Genomic DNA, 20,226 nt, shown 5'->3' with positions numbered 1-20,226 from the left:
TTTTCAAAATCCAAAGAATTTCTTTTAACCACAACAAAATTCTCTTCATATACATTTTTACATACATATATAATCAATACATATAAACATATTTCTAGAAACTGATGTCAGTCTTGCCTATGAGTTTAGTAATCATGGAAGAACCAAAATATATCATATATTCCCATCCCCCAACTTTCATTTTTCTAACACACAACAGCCCAAAGAAACAAAGTACAAACATAACAAAACAATGTTAATACTGAATTATTCCTTTACAAATAATATATATTCATCATAAAAGATAAGATCTATCCATTGTCTCTATGACAATAACAACTTTGTATCTACAATACCATTGCTAGACAGGCACACTCACATTCACAGTCAGTTATCCCTCTGCTTGCTTATCAGAATAAATGCCAAGTACTCATTTTATAAGTCTAAATGGAAGCTTAAGAATTATGCCAGGGTGAGACTTACATGAACTGATGCTAAGTGAAATGAGCAGAACCACGAGATCATTATATACTTCAACAACGATACTGTTTGAGGATGTATTCTGAGGGAAGTGGATCTCTCCGATAAAAAGAGCTAATTCAGTTTCAATTGATCAAAGCTGGACAGAAGCAGCTACACCCAAAGAAAGAACACTGGGAAATGAATATAAACTGCTTGCATTTTTGTTTTTCTTCCCGGGTTATTTATACCTTCTGAATTCAATTCTCCCTGTGCAACAAGAAAACTGGTTCTGCACACATATATTGTATCTAGGATATACTGCAACCCATTCAACATGTAAAGGACTCTTGCCATCTGGGGGAAGAGGTGGAGGGAGGGAGGGAAAAATCAGAACAGAAGTGAATGCAAGGGATAATGCTGTAAAAAATTACCCTGGCATGCGTTCTATCAATAAAAAGTTATTTAAAAATTAAAAAAAAAAAAAAGAAAGAAAGAAAATTGTTCGGTTCTGCACACATATATTGTATCTAGGACATACTGTAACCTATTCAACATGTAAAGGACTGCTTGCCATCTGGGGGAGGGGGTGGAGGGAGGGAGGGGAAAAATCGGAACAGAAGTGAATGCAAGGGATGATGCTGTAAAAAATTACCCTGGCATGGGTTCTATCAATAAAAGGCTGTTTTTAAAAAAAAAAAAATTAATTTAATTTAAAAAAAGAAAGAAAACATTTCAGTATTTTCCAATTTCATGAAAAACCTGGACTTGGATAGTTTGGGACAAATAGAAATTATAATGGCCATGGAAAATGAATTTGGTTTTGATCTTTCTGAAAAGATTTCAAAAAGTTAATGTGTCTGCAATAAATTGTAGATTACATCATAAATAAGAAGGATTTTACTAATAAATTCTTTTAAAAAAAAACCAAAGTATGCAGATCATCCCAGCAAGTGTCTGAATGTGAGAATACATTATGAGACTATTGCTGCTTTTGTAGGAGTATTTCTGTTGGAATTATATTTAAGTTGCTAACTATGTGTTGGCCTTTAAATATATAAAATCAATATACTGAGGTTTTGATTCTTTGATGCTTTTGCATATAGGATGTTGTCTTTATATTGATTCTGTGTAATGTTTTTAAATAGATTTACTTCAAATACAAGTGGCTTGTCCAGAAAAAAAAAAAAAAAGAATTATGCCAGGGGCAGCTAGGTGGCACAGTAGGTAGAACACCAGCCCTGAAGTCAGGAGAACCTTAATTCAAATCTGGCCTCAGACATTTAATACTTTCTACCAGGTTAACCCCAATTGCCTCAACAAAAACATCAAAAATTATGCTAAATGCTTTTTAGTTTATTCCTTTAGAGTTACTGTCCCAATTTTTAATGAGCTTCAGTGATTTCTATAGGTATATAGATGGTTTCCTAAACAAAGAAAAGTTGCATACATTATACATAATACAATAACCATTAACTTCAAGGTCTGAAATGTACTTAGTATTAAGAGCCTCATAAAAATATAGATTTCTTTCCCATAACATCATTCTCAAGAGTGTTAAATATAGTGAAACATGGAACTTGAGAGTCAGAAAACCTGGGTTTCAGGTACCTTCAATACTTACTAGAGTTAAGTGTACTTCAATGGGTTATTAACATCAATGATTCTCAGTTTATCAGTGTGTAAAATGGGCATGGCATCTGTACTTGTTGGGATTATTGTCAGAATCAAAAGAGAATACTTGTGAAACCACATTGCAACTGTAAAGCATTGAAATAAAGTTATCATGAATATATATTTTTGAATTACTCTCCCTAATCTAAATCTTTCTACAGAAAGCCCTCTTTTCCAGCTCTGAATTTTTCTGTATATGAAATATCCCCGTCCCCCCACCCAAGATATGTTGCCTATATTTATCTAAAGGGAAGGCTGCAGAGCAAAATAAATAGAAGCATTTTTAGAATAACCATAATGTAAAAGTACACAACACTGAAAGAATTCAAAACTCCATAGTGATCAAACATGAAATTCTAGAGAAAGATGGTAAAACATGCTTTCCATAGCTCAGCAGAGAGGTGGTGGATGAGCAATATGGAATGAAGTGTACACACTTAGCCACAGGAAAAAGTATTTTGTTTCACTTAGCTATACTTACTTTTATAAAAAAAAAAAGGAAGTAGGATGAGATAACGGCCTTTTTAAAAAAAGTCATCAAGAAAAGCATTTGTTAAAAAATAATGAAAATAAAAGGTCTTTCACATATCCAACAAGTAAACTAATGAAATGATTCCTATTTTGTACATTTTTTCACTCCAGTTCTAGATTAGCCTAATATACAATTAGCTTCTCCACAGTTCTCAAAGACATGTGACCTATAATGTAACTACTAAATAAACCCCACATTAAAATTCAATCATTTTTACACTGTAAAAAGAATCATATACTCCAAAAAGAAAAACTTTTAAACAAATTTAAAAAGTTATGAAATTATATTCTTTCTCACTTGCCCCTGTTCTTTACGTCCATTCAGTGTAGTCAAGTGGTTCCCAAATACCTTTAGGCATTTCTTTTGTTTGGCATTTAAGAATCTTCATAACTTGGCTTATTCCTATCTTTCTATGCTTTGTTCCCCCTCCACACATGCTATGATTAGGATTCCAGCCTAATTACTGTTTCTTGCACACCATTATCCATTTATGTCTTTAAATTGTCTTTCAAGTTTTAACTCAAATGCAATCATCTGCAAGCAGCCTTTTCATTTCCCCAGTCACTTGAGTCTTCCTCTCTAAGAATTTATTGTTTCTGTTCTATATCCACATTTTTATAAATACCAATTTATGTACATGTTGTCTCTTCCATTAGTATGTAAACCTCCTTGAGAGGTTTATGTGATTTTACTATCTTAGTATCCACAATGCTTAGCAATATGCCTAGCACAAGAAGAAGCACATTTCTTAATAAATTCTTATTCATAAAGTATGCTAAATACTATAATAGAAAATAAATTTTAATCATAACTTTCATTGAATTAATTGTGGAACAGTGTGAACAGACAAATAGGATGGGTGGAGGGAACAGTCATAGATTTGCAAATGGAAGGGACCTCAAAAGATTACTTCATTCAGTATTCTCATTTTACCGATAAAGAAATTTTAACCAATGAAGTAAAGAATTTGACCAAAAGTAATATAGCTAGTAAGGTGGGCAGAACCAAGGCTAGCATCCAGGCCTTCTGACTCTAGACCCAGAACTATTGCATTACAATGTCTTTTTTAAAAGAACATCAGTTTGGGGGATGATCAAATATAATAAACCTCAAAAGAATGTTCAATATATTTTTAAATTATTGAAAGTTCATTATTTTGAATATTGCTCACCATAAAAATTGGAGGAGTAGTTATTTTTGGAAATACTTTGAAGATTCAAGCATTCATAGTGATGGAATTTGTCCTAAATCAATTTCAAGCATTTAAAGTCTTGAGTTCCAAAAAGAAGACAGATGAGACTATTATTTCTGAGAAAATAATTTAGAATGAAAAGTTTCAGAGAGGTCCAATTCCCTTATTTTATAAATGAGGAAACTGAAGCCCCGAGGGACCACGTGACCTGTCCAAGGTCACATAGGACTTAAAGGTAGTTGGATTCTTCTAATTCTACAAACAACACTTTCACTGTACCATGCTATTTTCAATGAGACAGACTGTAAATAGTTCAAGCATAGTGCATAAGACATACTTCAAAATACTGTCATGTGTAGAAATATGTTCTATTCCATTTAAGGAAATTTTAACAAAATTCCCAAGTGCATTCACTCAAAATAATTTCACCTAATTTTATTCAAAGACTATATGGGTTTTGGTTTCCAAACTTTAAGGCAGAAGGCATAACTAGTCAGGTGTCCCTAAAACACAGAGGCAGCTGCTCTTCTCCCCAAATTCACAGGAAATAGCTAGGGAAGAATGCAGCATTTGATACATCTGGAAGAAATTGCTATGACTTTGAAAATTTTTGCCAATTCTCTTGTTCCTGATGATGAGATTTCAGGCTACCACAATACCATACCAACTAAAGAAGCTTACATAAAATATAAACTTTAACCTCATACAGATTTAATAACTGCAGAGTTAAATAAAGAGGTAACATTTGATTTGTGGCACAAAATGTCATATCATTAGACAATTGTAAATTGTAAATAAAGGAAAAATTGAATTGAAAGACAATTATTTTGATAAAATTGCTATCTTCCATTTCAGTTTGCTAATCAAATTTAAAAACAATGAATAATCTTAAGTATACTTTTACAAAAAATTTTATGACAAGCTAAGGAACCAAATCTTCAGGAAGTAAATTCTGAATATTAAAAGAAATAGGAGCGGAAGACATAAACCATTAGTTATTTTAAGATAATTAAATTTATATTTTAGGTGACAAAATTTCTATTTAATTTGCCAAAGATTTCAGCAATGCATTCGGAAACGAAAGAAGATAGCAAGCCAAAAACAGGAGTCTCAATTAGCAAAACAAAACTACATGTTTTTATTTGCCATTCATAAAGACAATGGGGGAAAATGAATATAAATGAAATTCAGAAGATCCTAGACACATTTACTTGTATTTAATAAAATAGACAGCATCTGTCTTTCTGAATAGTTTTATTCGCTTTTAGTAGCCTTCAGAATATAATAAATCAAATGATCAATATTTGCCATTTTTATACCCCATATAGATGTAAAGTTAAAGTTAATTTTGAGGATTTGACACAGATATCACCATTTTCAACATTTAAAAAGTAAAATTATAACTTAAAAATAAAAACTAATGAGAAATGTTTTTGAAAAGTGAAAAATACATTAACTTATGACTGCAACCTGGATTCCAGTTGTTGATAATGTATGAGAGGGTGTATTCTTAAAATATGGCACAAAGTCCATAGGAAATTTTCATAAGTTTTACATGTCTAAATGCAAGAGATGATTTTCTCAAAACTTAACATCATTACTATAGAGCAAGAAGTTATTTATAGTGCAGGCTTTTTTTGTTAGCAGAGCTTAAATATAACACCTAAAGAAAAAAGTCTATTACTTGCTAAAAAGACATCTACATCTACCAAGACAGTGCTTTTTTTAAAGGGTTACCTCAAAATGAGATTGATATAATTCAAAAATAATTTTCAAACCATTAATTTAATAAATAGATGCGATGTCAATATTCAAAACATACCGTTGTTCAAATAATATGGATCACACTACACACCAAGTTCCTCCCTTAGTTATTATCATTGAAACTAAAAAGAAAATTTGTTCAGTCATTTGGTACACTTATCTCCTCTAAAATTTTGTTCCAAAACAATCTATGTCATCAACACCCATATCTATAGGTATGTCAACAGGCTGACATATATTTATATTTATTAAATGTAAATCATTTAAAAATGAATAAGAAAAGATTTAGACACAATCCATAAGAAATAAATCTGAAAAGAACTTAATGCATGGTTATTTACAAAGGCAAAGAGTTTTGGTGGAAGTTTCGTCAAAACTTGACAGCTCCTTTAATAGTCAGCAGCGCAAATTCTGGCAAATTTTATTTTATATGTGTAATCACTAGATGAATCTAATGTCCATGAAACTAATTAAGAGTCTGACTTACCTAAACTGAACTGTTTAGTAAATTTAACTTTTTATGCAACTAAACTTCAGATGAACATATCAGTGGTACAATACATACTATAAGAGAGTTTATCACTCAAGTCTTTCAGGTATTTGAACACTGATTAAGAAATCTAACTACACCTTATCTCTATTCAATTATATGAATTGTTTTATCATTTAAATTCTTTCCTTTTAAATGAAACATATGCAAATGTGCAAAAAACAAAGATAACAAATATTTAACAGAATGAACAGAAATGGCATTTAAACATAAATCACCCTGTTATTCAATTTTTTTATTTACTAATTGGTCTTCTGTGGTTAGTAGTCTTCTATCCTATTAGGTTGCACGCTTACAGATCATCTGGAAATTTCACATTAGTATAGGAAAGGAATGTCTGGTCGATGCAGTCTAGGGAAAAAAAGAAGATTATTCTTTATTAACTTGCATTAATGAGCTAATTTAAAATACTATCCCTTTTTCAAAAAGTTATTCCCACTAAAGACTATAAAAGATATAAAAGAATATCAGAATTGGAGAGCTTTAATCATAAAAATGAAATGTAATGTTTTTAATAGCCAAAAATTTATATAGAATAATTCCATTGACAAAATCTCTTGAATATCACATTAAATGTTGCCATCTTTTTTGCCAATTATTTTTAATGCTTAACATTACTGAATTAAATGATGATGCCAATCCTGGAAAAAAATTTTCAAGTTTTTACTAAGCCTATATTCCCTCTTCTCAACCACCACCACTGTGAAATGGTTTAGGGAAAAATTAACAGCTAAAACTCATTGCAGCTTTTTATCTAAAAATATTGATTGTCAGGGCAGCTAGTTGGTGTAGTAGATAGAGCACCAGTCCTGAAGTCAGGAGGACCTAAGTTCAAATCTGGCCTCAGTCTCTTTATACTTCCTGGCTGTGTGACCCTGAGGAAGTCACTTAAACCCAACTGCCTCAGCCAAAAAAAAAAAAAAAAATTACATACATACATACATATATACATATATGTGTATATATATAGTCTATCTTTCTCTTCTATACATATATATATAGTCTATCTTTCTCTTCAGGAGAAAAAATATCTAAAATGCAATGTATTAAAGACAAATAATATGTTCTTATAGACAAACAGGTAACATCAAGAAACTCATGGCGCTATTACAAATCATACATCAAGGTAATTTACAATAAAATGAATGATTATAGTAATTCTCTTATTTTCATAGTTTCCTTAAACTTTGACGGAAATTGACAGTTTGCTTTTTGGAAGCAACAGTATTTCTATTTTGTTCATTTAACTTTTCTTTCTTGATCAAGATCATTTAAGATCAGTACTTGATGATTTTATTTTCCAATCACAAGATGTTTTTACAGAGAATGTTTGTATAGATTTGACAGTTTTATGTAAGATATGCATTCCTTCTGTTGAAAGTATTTTGTCATAGCTTTTCAGACTTCAAAACTGTGTTTCTGATTATGTCACATTCCTTCAATGGCCAAGTTTTAAAGAGTAAATGAGAAAGTATGATTATGATAGATAAGTATCTATAGATTCTATAAATTTTTAAGTAAATATGAAATCTTTTGAAAAGTTAAAAAATAAAAAATGAAAGATTATTTAGATTACTTCAAAGTTCAAAAATTACCTAATATATAATGGACCATTCCTCCATTTAACTTAATTATTAAATACCAGTAAGCATACTATTGAGTTCAATAGAAATAAATTATATAAATATGCTTATTGATAACTTTTCTTACCATTAATACAAGAAGAAAAATCTCGTTCTATGAGCAGCTGCCATACTTTCAGACATATTTCTGACTTTAAGATAATTGACAAATCCTCTGAAGAAAAGGAGGAGGCCTGCAAATTAAAATAATATCATTTACATGTAAGAAATGGTAAATATTTCAGAGACAGAAAAAAAATATGTTAAATATAAAGTACATCTTGAAACCTCTTATCTAAGAGTTAACCTTAAGAGATTTTTGAAATTTTCATTTACAAAAGTTTATCCATTCAAAATTAACTTTTACTACAATGTTCATTTCATCATGAAGAAATGCATGACCTTTATTCTCATTCTAAAATCACACATAAACCAAAATAGTTTCGTATTTAAGTTATACAGTAATGACAATTTTCCATATCATTCTAATTACCTTATTGACTAAGAATCACCAAGTTAATTTTTTTAATATATCAATATTTTGTACTGTATTTTATCAGAATAAGTATGTACTAATTAAATACATGTTTATGAAAGAAAAAAATCCAGACTTGCATAAATGACAAATTTAAGATTATATGCTTTTAAAGGGGTTTGCCACAAAATTCCTCCTATAGCTAAATTTCCCAATGTACTTTAAATCATTCAATTAAGAAGATTCCAATGGAATATAATGAAGCACACTTGTTCATTATATTCAGGATACAGACACATTCAAAGTATGTTGCTGCTAAACAATGCAATTTGAGAAAGATCCAGAAGGTTGTCTAAGAACATATACTACTCTTTTCTTACAATATACATATATTCGTGCATAATTGTACATTTAAATTACCATTTAGTCACTAGTATTTAGAAAGATAATAATTAGGAACAATACATAGAAGACTCGTGTGAATAGCTAAAAAGGAAATCCATATAAAAACTATATAAAATACTATCTGACTTGTTAAAGGAGTTTAAATAAACCTCATCTTATCAGTTTTTCTCTGTATCTCTGTTTTCTCTCTCCCAAAACATAATATGTACTCTGAAGATTTATAAAATGATGCTGGCAAAGTACTTGAAGATCAAAGTTTCAGGTGAAAGATGCTAGATAAGTATAAAGTATTACTATTATTAGCAGAATTAAGTCTTTCAAATTTTTGAATTTTTTAATAATGTAATTCTCCAGTAAATATTTACAACAGGTACATTTTTAAGCACAGAAAAGTGGGGGGGAGGGGGGAGGTGGTAAAGAAGAGGTATATGTGGCAGTAGGATAAAGATTCAAGATTCATAAGTAGTGAGTCAAAAATCTGAAGGGATGCCTCAAAGTCCAATTGTATTAATAATTCACCTAAGGTAAAAACAAAGATGTAGATGGAAAAAAAAAAAAAAAGATGACAAAGGAAGTTGGGCCAATTTAGGGACAAAATAAATACATCCCATCTACTTCCCATATTTTGTCCTGGTCCCACCACTAAAATTCTATTCTAGACATTACTCAGTTGATTCTCTTCTTAAGACTAGCAAAAGTCTTTGTTCTAACAACTCACTCCTTTGATGATCATTGTTCAGCAATGACTAGCTGCTACTTTTCCCCTTAAATTCCAAAACTTAGGTATCCTTGAAAGATAATTCCATCATGGGTGAAAAAAAGAAGATTTTAAGATCTAAATTTACACAAGATATTACAAATCTGATTTGAAACTTAGGCTATTCTCTTTACCCTACTATATTCTCCATTCTATCCTATCAATGTTCCTCTGAAGCTTTTCGAACCTCCATAGTATCCAAATACAAACAATTGCTGTAATTTACTAGGTTCAAATACTTAGCAGAATTCCCATATTTCCTTTTCAAGTGCAAGAAAATTTTAAGTTAGAGAAAAACCTATTAATGCAAAATTAGCATGACAACACCATATTGATGTCCCTGTTACAATTGTTAAAAAAAAAAAAAAATTTAAACACAATCTTTACTAAACATAACTGCCTACCAAGAACTTCTGTTTCATCTGATCCTAAAGATTTATCACCAGTGATTAAATAAGTATACAAAGGGAAGAGTGCCACCTATTGAATTGCCAACACCATTTTCTGTTATAATTCTAGAGATGTTAATTACTAGGAGTTAAAGTGAGATAAAGGAAAAAAAGTTTATTTTCTTCTTAACATTGTGCACTATAACCATAAAAGTAAAAATATATCCCCTCAAAAAGCCTGATATTAATGTTCTTGTCCTTTAACTCATACAGAATGAAGGAAGCAAAAACTGAAAATCCATAAAGCTCCTTAACATGAAATGAAAAGACAAGACTTTTTAAGAAGACAACTGAACGGAAACACTGTGATCAGCAGCCATGAAGCCTTTCCCTATGCCTGACTGAGTAATGATTAATGCAGTATGCATTTCAAAGGCAAAAAGGGACGTTTCCATAATTCAAAAACAAGAGGACAGATATAACATTCAAAATTAGTCATACCTCCCCATCCCTTAACTTCCTCTAAGAGCTTTAAAGACTACTTTTATATAAGACAAGATTGTTAAAGTTTAGCACCCTTGGGAAATTAAATTTATAGTAAAATTTCTAATAAGTTATATGATGCTAAATTATCATTCAATCTTTTGCTGATTCCATAAATTATATAGCTTCCTGACTTAACCCAGGGAAATTAATATTATAGTAGTGTAATGATTTGTGGATGTAAGAAGACTTAAGAATTGTTATAAACCAAAGTAGTGGTGATAAAGATAATGGGAATAAAATATAAAATCATTTTGATTATAAGTGTTACATATATGTGTGTGTATGTATATATATACGTGTGTGTAATATTAATATAATATTTTAATGAGTTAACACATGCTTAGAAAAATACAGAATCATACTGGAATATCATTAAAATAACTTAAGAATAAACTTACCAAGGACAAGAAATATCCACCAAAGCCAGTATTGTCCATTGACGTATCCAGTAAAAAAATCAGAAAACTATAAAGAGAATATGAATAGAATTAACTCATACTTGAATAACAAAATGAGATAGCCCCAAAGAAGAAAACATTGTGAAGAAAGCTTTCCTACCCACCCAAGTAATCTTTATTTAATACAGAAAACAAAAAAGAGAAAATGGAGATTAAGAGGGGAAAAATTATAGATTTCACACACATATACACATGTGAATGTATATGACACATACATATAAACTATAGGAACTTGAAAATTATTTTTTATTCAATGGAAGACTAATTTTTAGCATTTTAGAAAATAAAACCAATTTAGACATGTTTATAAGAGAATAAGAAAATGCTATATCTAAATCAAACATTTTTTCCATTAAGGAGTGTCAGTTCACTCAAAGCCACAACTACTATTCCAAACACTACAGCAACCCGCTGCTTTAGATATTAACACCAAAAGCCACATTAGTTTAATCTTATCAGATGGGGATGTTCTGGTGACCCCTCAAAAGAAGAGCTTTTGACCTTCTGTACACCCCCTACTGTTAATCGCTGCCAAGAATACTAGTCACATAAAGACCCCCAACTCATTAAAGTCTTTTCATTTTCAAACTAGATGCTCTAGCATTCAGTTCCCAGCAGTGAGCTGAGCGCAGCTAAATGAACCTTGAAGTGGCATTTCAACTGTTCCTGTTAGTGACCATGGTAGACAGTTTTATATTCTCTGTGATGTGGGAATATGAACAGGCAGCTGGACAGCAGAGTGTGATGCTATTGGAGACAGGTATCTTTTCCTTGACCAGACTCCAGACTACATGCTTCACTGATTTAAAAAAAAAAAAAAATCTAATCTAATCTAATGTCTACAGATCTTATTCTAGATATTTAATTTGCATTACTCTTTCTAATATTTTAAGCTTTTTGTTAAATAGCTGCTAAAATACGTTTAGAAGTAGTTGTTTAATTACATTTAATGAACTTCTGGTACTGTTGCTTTAAGATGTGATAAATGACAAGCTACTCTAGAAGCATTTTTTATATTCAATATGTTTCCATTGGACTCCAAAACAAATTACATTCAATTAAAAAGTCTTATATTCAGAATAAAAGTAAAGTCTCACGTCAATCTGAAACTAATTAGATCTTGTCTTCAACTTTACAAGCAATTAATTCCAATTGCTTAATGCTATTTTCATGAAGTATTTAAAATACAATTTTAGAAATACTGAATTCGTTAAGGAACTATAAAATATCATCATTGGGAAGGAATACACATTAAAATGCAAACATAATCTGTGATTACACTGTTAGAGGATCTCTAAAATATTGAGTTATCCAATTGATAAATAAGCCATTTTAGATCCAAGTTTCTAGATTAGTGTTCTAAAGGAAAGCCAATCTTGATCTATATTTCTAAGAAATAACAGAGCTTTGAAACATGCTGAGAAAAAGTTTTAAGTCCTATAGTTTTTTGTGCTTTCTGTTCAAAATAAAAGGAAGTATTTTTTAACTATGTTTTTCTTTATAAGTAGGCTTGTTAGATACATATATACTATTTCTTAAAGGAGAAAAAATTTTTTTAACAATAACATTTCCCATTCTATGGGTCATTCTATTTAGCCAACTCATAATATCAAACATGTTTTGAAGCTATAGAAAGTTAAAGGAAAAAATACCAAAAAAAGAAAAGTATAGCAAATTTAAGTCATTAAATATTATTTAGTGAAGGATACTGCAAGGAGACTAAAAACTGTCAGAATCCACCCCCAAAATGCTGCCCTTTTCTTTATTTTAAGAGAGAAATGCAATTTCCTTTTAATTTCAAAAAATGTAGAAAACAGACAACACCATGCAACAACAAAGTTAAGAGTGCTGAGTTACATGTTAGAGGATAACAGATTTTATTTTAATTTCAATTTAAATTCATCATCTTCAGAACAATCTGTTTCTTATATACAAAACTAAATAGTCATGGCCATTAACACAGCCGTGCTTAAGAAAATTTAGACTCCGGAAAAATGTTAACAATGGTCACAGAATTGTATCTAGGATATACTGTAACCCATTTAACATGTAAAGGACTGCTTGCCATCTGGGGGAGGGGGTGGAGGAAGGGAGGAGAAAAATCGGAACAGAAGTGAGTACAAGGGATAATGCTGTAAAAAATTACCCTGACATGGGGTCTATCAATAAAAAGTTATTTAAAAAAAAAAAAACAAAAAACAATGATCACAGAAATTTATTGTTTTTTAATTTCAATGCTACTAACTAGCAAAAACATATCATCACTATGAAATTAGGAGATTTGAACTAGTAATTATTTTGTAGAGCAAAAGTTTAAAAGTTTTCTTAATGCTTTTATTGAACCAAAAGATGAAACTTCATTTTTGATTTTTGGTTTAGATAAAAGATGGGAAATAATTTACATAAAATTTTATAAAGCTTATGAAAGCTGAATCTCCTACAAAGCAAAAAAATTTCTATTTTATAAAACCTTCAAAATAATTTTTTCTTCTCAATCTTTGAAGCATTTCAAAGAAAGTTTAGATAATAAATCACATTAATATGACTCTTTATAGTTAACAAAATTATTTTCAACTTAATTATATGAAGAAAAGACTTGTCATTTATATGTATCTCTTCTTGGGGGGAAGCTTTTGCATGCACTCATTCTATCATTTCATCCTCATCATAAACATCCCTAATAAGTGACTAATAATAAAAACTGGTCACCATTTTAGAAATAAACTAAGGTTCGAAGAGCAATAAGCTTAATTGACACAGTCCAAAGATGAGACAAGACCCAAATCAAGATCTGACTACAAGTCCAGTACAATTTTCATTGCATCAAACTACTTAGAAACAACAACAACAAAAAACCTCAAAAATTAAGAAGGGAGGAAAAAAACGCAAATTTCTTTTTAAAAAAAATTAAATGAAGTAGTATTTTGTATAAAATAATGAACTTTCTAACTCTAAAATTCCATGTTTTTATTTCACCAAATTATCTTAGTGATCCTATGATAAGAATTAGAAGATCAAAAACAAAGCTAAAACAAGTATTTAATATAGTGATAAAATGACTAAGCACTGAATCATTTCCCTATTTTTACTACACCCTGTTTTCCATAAAGAAACTTACCCGAACAATGAGGATCCATTTGATCAATGAAAGGCCAAATCCACAGATGGCACCATACCTTCCAGCAATGGTATTAGTTATACAGAAGGATAAACAAAATCCAATCCAGTTGAAAATAAATGCCACTATAGAAAAGAGAAATTATCCCTTTTAAGGCAAACCAAATTAGCACATTTATCAGGAACACTTAACATTGATGAAATCACCTTAATTTATATTCATGAACATTCATGAAAAGAAATTTTCTATGGTAACATGTACTCACCCACCAAAAAAAAAAAAAAAATACAGAAAAAAGTTTACCAATTTAGGAATTCATGAAATCACATAAACATATGTAGACAGTGCAAATCTTAAATCCATAATTTTACTTTTTAAAAAACTGATGAGAGCAGCTAGATGGTGCAGTATATAGAGAACTAGCCCTGAAGTCAGAAGAACCTGAGTCCTGCCTAAAATACTTAATATTTAGTAGCTGTGGGACCCTGAGCAAGTCATTTAATCTCCACTGCCTTAAAAAAAAAAAAAAAAAGTATAATTGAAACAGAAAATAAAGTGTTGCCAAGGTAAGAACATTCCAAATTTACTTTGCTTTATGGATGAAAATCTTTTGTAATTACCACATTAAACTTCTACTTATCAATGAACAGAAGAGAAATTTCATTTCTCTTCTAAGTATAAACCTCCAATAATAGAACATTTAGAAATTTCTACTCTTACTGTCAGGGCATGACAGGGAGAGGGAGGAGGGAGGCCCAATGGGGCCACCTAATCTCTTCATTCAGAAGAGCAATTCTGTAATATTTTTTTCTAAATTATAATGTTCTCTGGGTGTAGATTTCTTGGGGGGCTTCTGGGAGCAGCCTTAGTTTCAGTTCAAAGTAATAATCACCTCAAATGCAACCAGGAGTTAAAGTCCAAATACTTTATTGTGTCCTTCAAAGTCTTCAGCTTCAGCCCCTAGCTCCCTCCAGAATGCCTCAGCCAGCACAAAGGTGGAATATGGAATGAATCTGACTCCACCTCCAAGAGTAGGCTTGTCCCTTTCTGACTTGTGAATCTCCTGGACTCCATCTGGTTGAGGCTCCTAGCTTATACATGCTCTCTTAAAGGTGTGAATCTTAAAGGGGTGAAAGGTGTGAACTCTAATAAATACTAAGTTCATTAGTGAACTAGAGAACTGTTAAGTACCATGCTAAATTAGATCATTTTTATCTCTATTAATTCCAGTGACTTAGCACCTTGTAAGTATTCTAACAAATCTTCAATAAAGTTGACCTAAATTAGATTCTGGTTTGGCTGAAACGTGCTTTGGCTTTAAAGATTTTGTTTCAACCTTAATCCATTTTCTTGGCTTACCTAATATATGATACAGGTTAATTCTTCATCTACTAGAAAATAAGACAAACTGACACCATGAGCCAAAATCACACATAAGATAAAATGAACTTTTTGGTACTGACCATAGCAAGCAGAGGGTCTGAGATGTGTTTTCCTATATAGTAATGTAATGATTAACATTCATAAGTTAACAAATTGGTATATTGGTATATTTGTGAAAATTGTTTTTTGTTGTTGGTTTTTCTGAGGCAATTGGGGTTAAGTGACTTGCCCAGGGTCATACAGCTAGGAAATGTTAAGTATCTAAGGCCAGATTTGAACTCAGATCATCCTGACCTCAGGGCTGGTGCTCTATCCACTGCTCCATGTGATTGCCCCCTTGTCAAAGTATTTTTAACAAAGAATAGCTTTGGCGTTCAAATATAATGCCATGGGACAATCCCAAGATAAAAGAGAGAAATAAAGTTAAAATATTCAACTAACCAATATTCTTGATACGCACTTAACTTTACACACTAATTTCCCAAAGCTTGTGATTTCAGGTATTCTTCATACTGGAAGAGTCAAATAACATCATTAACTTTAATCTTATTTTTTTCTGCAGAACTCCCCCATTGCCATTATGTGGAACTAGCCTGGGAAATGATGACCTAGTTGGTGAGCTAGTAGAACATATGTATAACCAAATGTTTTCATCTAGTATATGATCATTTTTTTTCCTCATTCTGTAAAAACCACACGAAATTGTATGTATTATTACCACCTGGATACTTTAAATAAAAGACAATACTTTGAATCCAGAAACTATTTTCCATTCAAAATGAGATAAAGTCTGTAATCACCAATCAACATATAAAAACACCTTATGCTGGTTTTAAATAGATGCTACTGATTATTTTAAGGAAAAGTCCATTTATTCCTATACTCTCAAGAGTTTTTAATAGGAATGGATGTTGGATTTTATCAAATGCTTTTTCTGCATCTACTGAGATGATCATATAGTTTTTGTTAATTTGATTATTAATATGGCCAATTATATTGATAGTTTTCCTAATATTGAACCAGCCCTGCATTCCTGGTATAAATCCTACTTGATCATGATGTATTATCCTGGGGATAATTTTCTGTAGTCTTTTTGCTAATATCTTTTAAGATTTTAGCATCAATATTCATTAGGGAGATTGGTCTATAATTTTCTTTCTCTGTTTTCAACCTACCTGGTTTAGGTATCAGTACCATGTCTGTGTCATAAAAGGAGTTTGGTAGGACTCCTTCATTCCCTATTTTTTCAAATAGTTTATAAAGCATTGGGGCTAATTGTTCATTGAATGTTTGGTAGAATTCACATGTAAATCCATCTGGTCCTGGGGATTTTTTTTTAGGGAGTTGATTAATAGCTTGTTCTATTTCTTTTTCTAAAATGGGACTATTTAAGCAATTTACTTCCTCCTCTGATAATCTGGGAAGCCTATATTTTTGGAGGTAGTCATCCATTTCGCTTAGGTTATCAAATTTATTGGCTTAAAGTTGGGCAAAGTAACCCCTTATTATTTCTTTAATTTCCTCTTCATCAGTGATAAGTTCTCCTTTTTCATTTTTAAGACTGCCAATTTGATTTCCCTCTCTCCTTTTTCTAATAAGATTTACCAAAGGTTTATCAATTTTATTGGTTTTTTCATAAAACCAACTCTTAGTTTTACTTATTAGTTCAATAGTTTGTTTACTTTCTATATTATTAATTTCTCCTTTTAATTTTAGAATTTCAAGTTTAGTAATTGATTGGGGGTTTTTAATTTGGTCTTTTTCTAAAAGGGACAAATTGCAACCATTCCCAATAAGATCAGGAATAAAACAAGGTTGCCCACTATCACCGTTACTATTTAATATTGTATTAGAAATGCTAGCTTTGGCAATAAGAGTTGAGAAAGAGATTAAAGGAATAAGAATAGGCAATGAAGAAACCAAATTATCACTCTTTGCTGATGATATGATGGTATACTTAGAGAAGCCCAGAGATTCTACCAAAAAGTTATTAGAAACAATCTACACCTTCAGCAAAGTTACAGGATATAAAATAAACCCACATAAGTCATCAGCATTCTTATATATCACTAACAAAACCCAACAGTTAGAGTTACAAAAAGAAATTCCATTTAAAGTAACTACTGATTGTATAAAATATTTAGGAATCTATCTGCCAAGGGAAAATCAGAAACTTTATGAGCAAAACTACAAAACACTTTCCACACAAATTAAGTCTGATCTAACCAACTGGAAAAATATTAAATGCTCTTGGATTGGGTGAGCAAATATAATAAAGATGACAATACTACCTAAATTAATCTACTTATTTAGTGCTATACAAATCAAACTGCCAAAAAACTACTTTGATGAATTAGAAAAAATAACAACAAAGTTCATATGGAAAAACAAAAGGTCAAGAATTTCAAGGGAATTAATGAAAAAAAAAATCAAATGAAGGTGGCCTAGCTGTACCAGATCTAAAATTATATTATAAAGCAGCAGTTACTAAAACCATCTAGTATTGGCTAAGAAATAGACTAGTTGATCAATGGAATAGGTTAGGTTCAAAAGACAAAACAGCCAATAACTTTAATAATATAGTGTTTGACAAACCCAAAGACACCAGTTTCTGAGATAAGAACGCATTATTTGACAAAAATTGCTGGGAAAATTGGAAATCAGTATGGCAGAAACTAGGCATTGACCCACACTTAACACCGTACACCAAGATAAGGTCAAAATGGGTTCATGATCTAGACATAAAGAATGAGATGATAAATAAATTGGAAGAGCATAGGATAGTTTACCTGTCAGACCTGTGGAAGAGGGAGGAATTTATGACCAAAGAAGAACTAGAGATCACTATTGACCACAACATAGAAAATTTTGATTATATCAAACTGAAAAGTTTTTGTACAAACAAAACAAATGCAAACAAGATTAGAAGGGAAACAATAAACTGGGAAAACATTTTTACAATCAAAGGTTCTGATAAAGGCCTCATTTCCAAAATATATAGAGAACTGACTCTAATCTATAAGAAATCAAACTATTCTCCAATTGATAAATGGTCAAAGGATATGAACAGACAATTCTCAGACGAAGAAATTGAAACTATTTATAGACATATGAAAATATGCTCCAAATCATTATTAATCAGAGAAATGCAAATTAAGACAACTCTGAGATACCACTACACACCTGTCAGATTGGCTAGAATGACAGGGAAAGATAATGCGGAATGTTGGAGGGGATGTGGAAAAACAGGAACACTGATACATTGTTGGTGGAATTGTGCAACACATCCAGCCATTCTGGAGAGCAATTTGGAACTATGCTCAAAAAGTTATCAAACTGTGCATACCCTTTGATCCAGCAGTGTTTCTACTGGGCTTATACCCCAAAGAGATAATAAAGAAAGGAAAGGGACCTGTATGTGCCAAAATGTTTTGTGGCAGCCCTGTTTGTAGTGGCTAGAAGCTGGAAAATGAAAGGATGTCCATCAATTGGAGAATGGTTGAGTAAATTGTGGTATATGAATGTTATGGAATATTATTGCTCTGTAAGGAATGACCAGCAGGATGAATACAGAGAGGACTGGCGAGACTTACATGAACTGATGCTGAGTGAAATGAGCAGAACCAGGAGATTATTATATACCTCAACAACGATACTGTTTGAGGATGTATTCTGATGGAAGTGGATCTCTTCGATAAAGAGAGTTAATTCAGATCAAAGATGGACAGAAGCAGCTACACCCAGAGAAAGAACACTGGGAAATGAATATAAACTGCTTGCATTTTTGTTTTTCTTCCCAGGTTATTTATACCTTCTGAATTCAATTCTCCCTGTGCAACAAGAAAACTGTTCGGTTCTGCACACATATATTGTATCCAGGATATACTGTAACCTATTCAACATGTAAAGGACTGCTTGCCATCTGGGGGAGGGGGTGGAGGGAGAGAGGGGAAAAATCAGAACAGAAATGAATGCAAGGGATAATGCTGTAAAAAATTACCCTGGCATGCGTTCTATCAATAAAAAGATATTAAAAAAAAAGAAAAGAAAAGAAAAGAAAAGCTAATTGGGCAATATTGGAGACAAAAGATCTGAACTTTTATCATCTGGCTGCATTTTGGGTAATTATTGATCTGAACTGATACTAAGGCTGCCTCCAGAAAACCTCCCCGACAAACCTTCTTTCTCCCAGAGAGAACCATCATATTATATATTTTAAAGAAGAAAAAGAACACCACAAAAGAGTTTGCATGTTATTTGTTTCCAATACCATCATCTTTAGCTGCTACCACATGGCAAGCACTTTTTCTTCTATAAAGTTCATTTCATGTTCTATAGGACTTTACTATTGAAATCTATGACTTCTATGTCTCTTTCATTTCCAATGACTTACAATCATCTTCTTCACCCCAATTACTACTTCTTTCAAACACCTTGCCTTCCAGTTTCTAGACCTCTATGTCCTCTTCCCAGCTAATCTCAAACTTGCACAATTTTGTCCATTTTTTCTGAAATCAAAGAGCTCATCATTTCTTATAGTCCAATAGTATTCTGTCATGATCACATACTATAACTTGTTTAGTCATTCTCAATTGAGATGGGGTTAAAAAAAAGAAACTTACACAATATTTATATGTTTAAAAGGAATAGCAAATTATACATACTAAATTTACAGTTTTATGTGTAATCTTTTTTTAATTATTCTACTGTGTTATGCAAATGCTCATTTTCTTTTACAAATTAAAAATTACATTAAATTTTTTAAAAACAAGCACAAATAGTCTGGATATATCACTACTACTCTCTAAATCAATTTGTTCAAAGTACAAGAATTCCTAGTTATAGCTCTTACTCCCCACATTTTCAATTTAGTAAAGTTTAATTGATTTTCCTTCTTGAACAAAACCAAAAAAAAAAAAAAAT

General features: G+C 31.2%; 1 protein-coding gene across 2 annotated transcripts in view; it reads right to left on the bottom strand.

Moving 5' to 3' along the window:
* Positions 1-4,950: 4,950 nt before the first annotated feature.
* NDFIP2 (Nedd4 family interacting protein 2) overlaps positions 4,951-20,226 on the bottom strand; it is a 90,953-nt gene continuing 75,677 nt past the window's right edge. For both annotated transcript variants that reach the window (XM_051983981.1, XM_051983982.1), the window contains 4 exons: positions 13,921-14,045; positions 10,743-10,809; positions 7,861-7,966; positions 4,951-6,501 (listed from right to left, as the gene is read on the bottom strand). In XM_051983981.1, coding sequence (XP_051839941.1) covers positions 7,863-7,966; positions 10,743-10,809; positions 13,921-14,045 — 296 coding nt within the window. In that variant the 3' untranslated portion in view covers positions 4,951-6,501; positions 7,861-7,862. The remainder of the gene's footprint in view (positions 6,502-7,860; positions 7,967-10,742; positions 10,810-13,920; positions 14,046-20,226) is intronic.

This window comes from Antechinus flavipes, chromosome 3 (genome assembly GCF_016432865.1).
Source record: "Antechinus flavipes isolate AdamAnt ecotype Samford, QLD, Australia chromosome 3, AdamAnt_v2, whole genome shotgun sequence".
Classification (NCBI taxonomy): domain Eukaryota; kingdom Metazoa; phylum Chordata; class Mammalia; order Dasyuromorphia; family Dasyuridae; genus Antechinus; species Antechinus flavipes.
The sequence above is the reverse complement of the archived record's forward strand: the minus strand, read 5'-3'. Positions and strand labels throughout refer to the sequence as shown.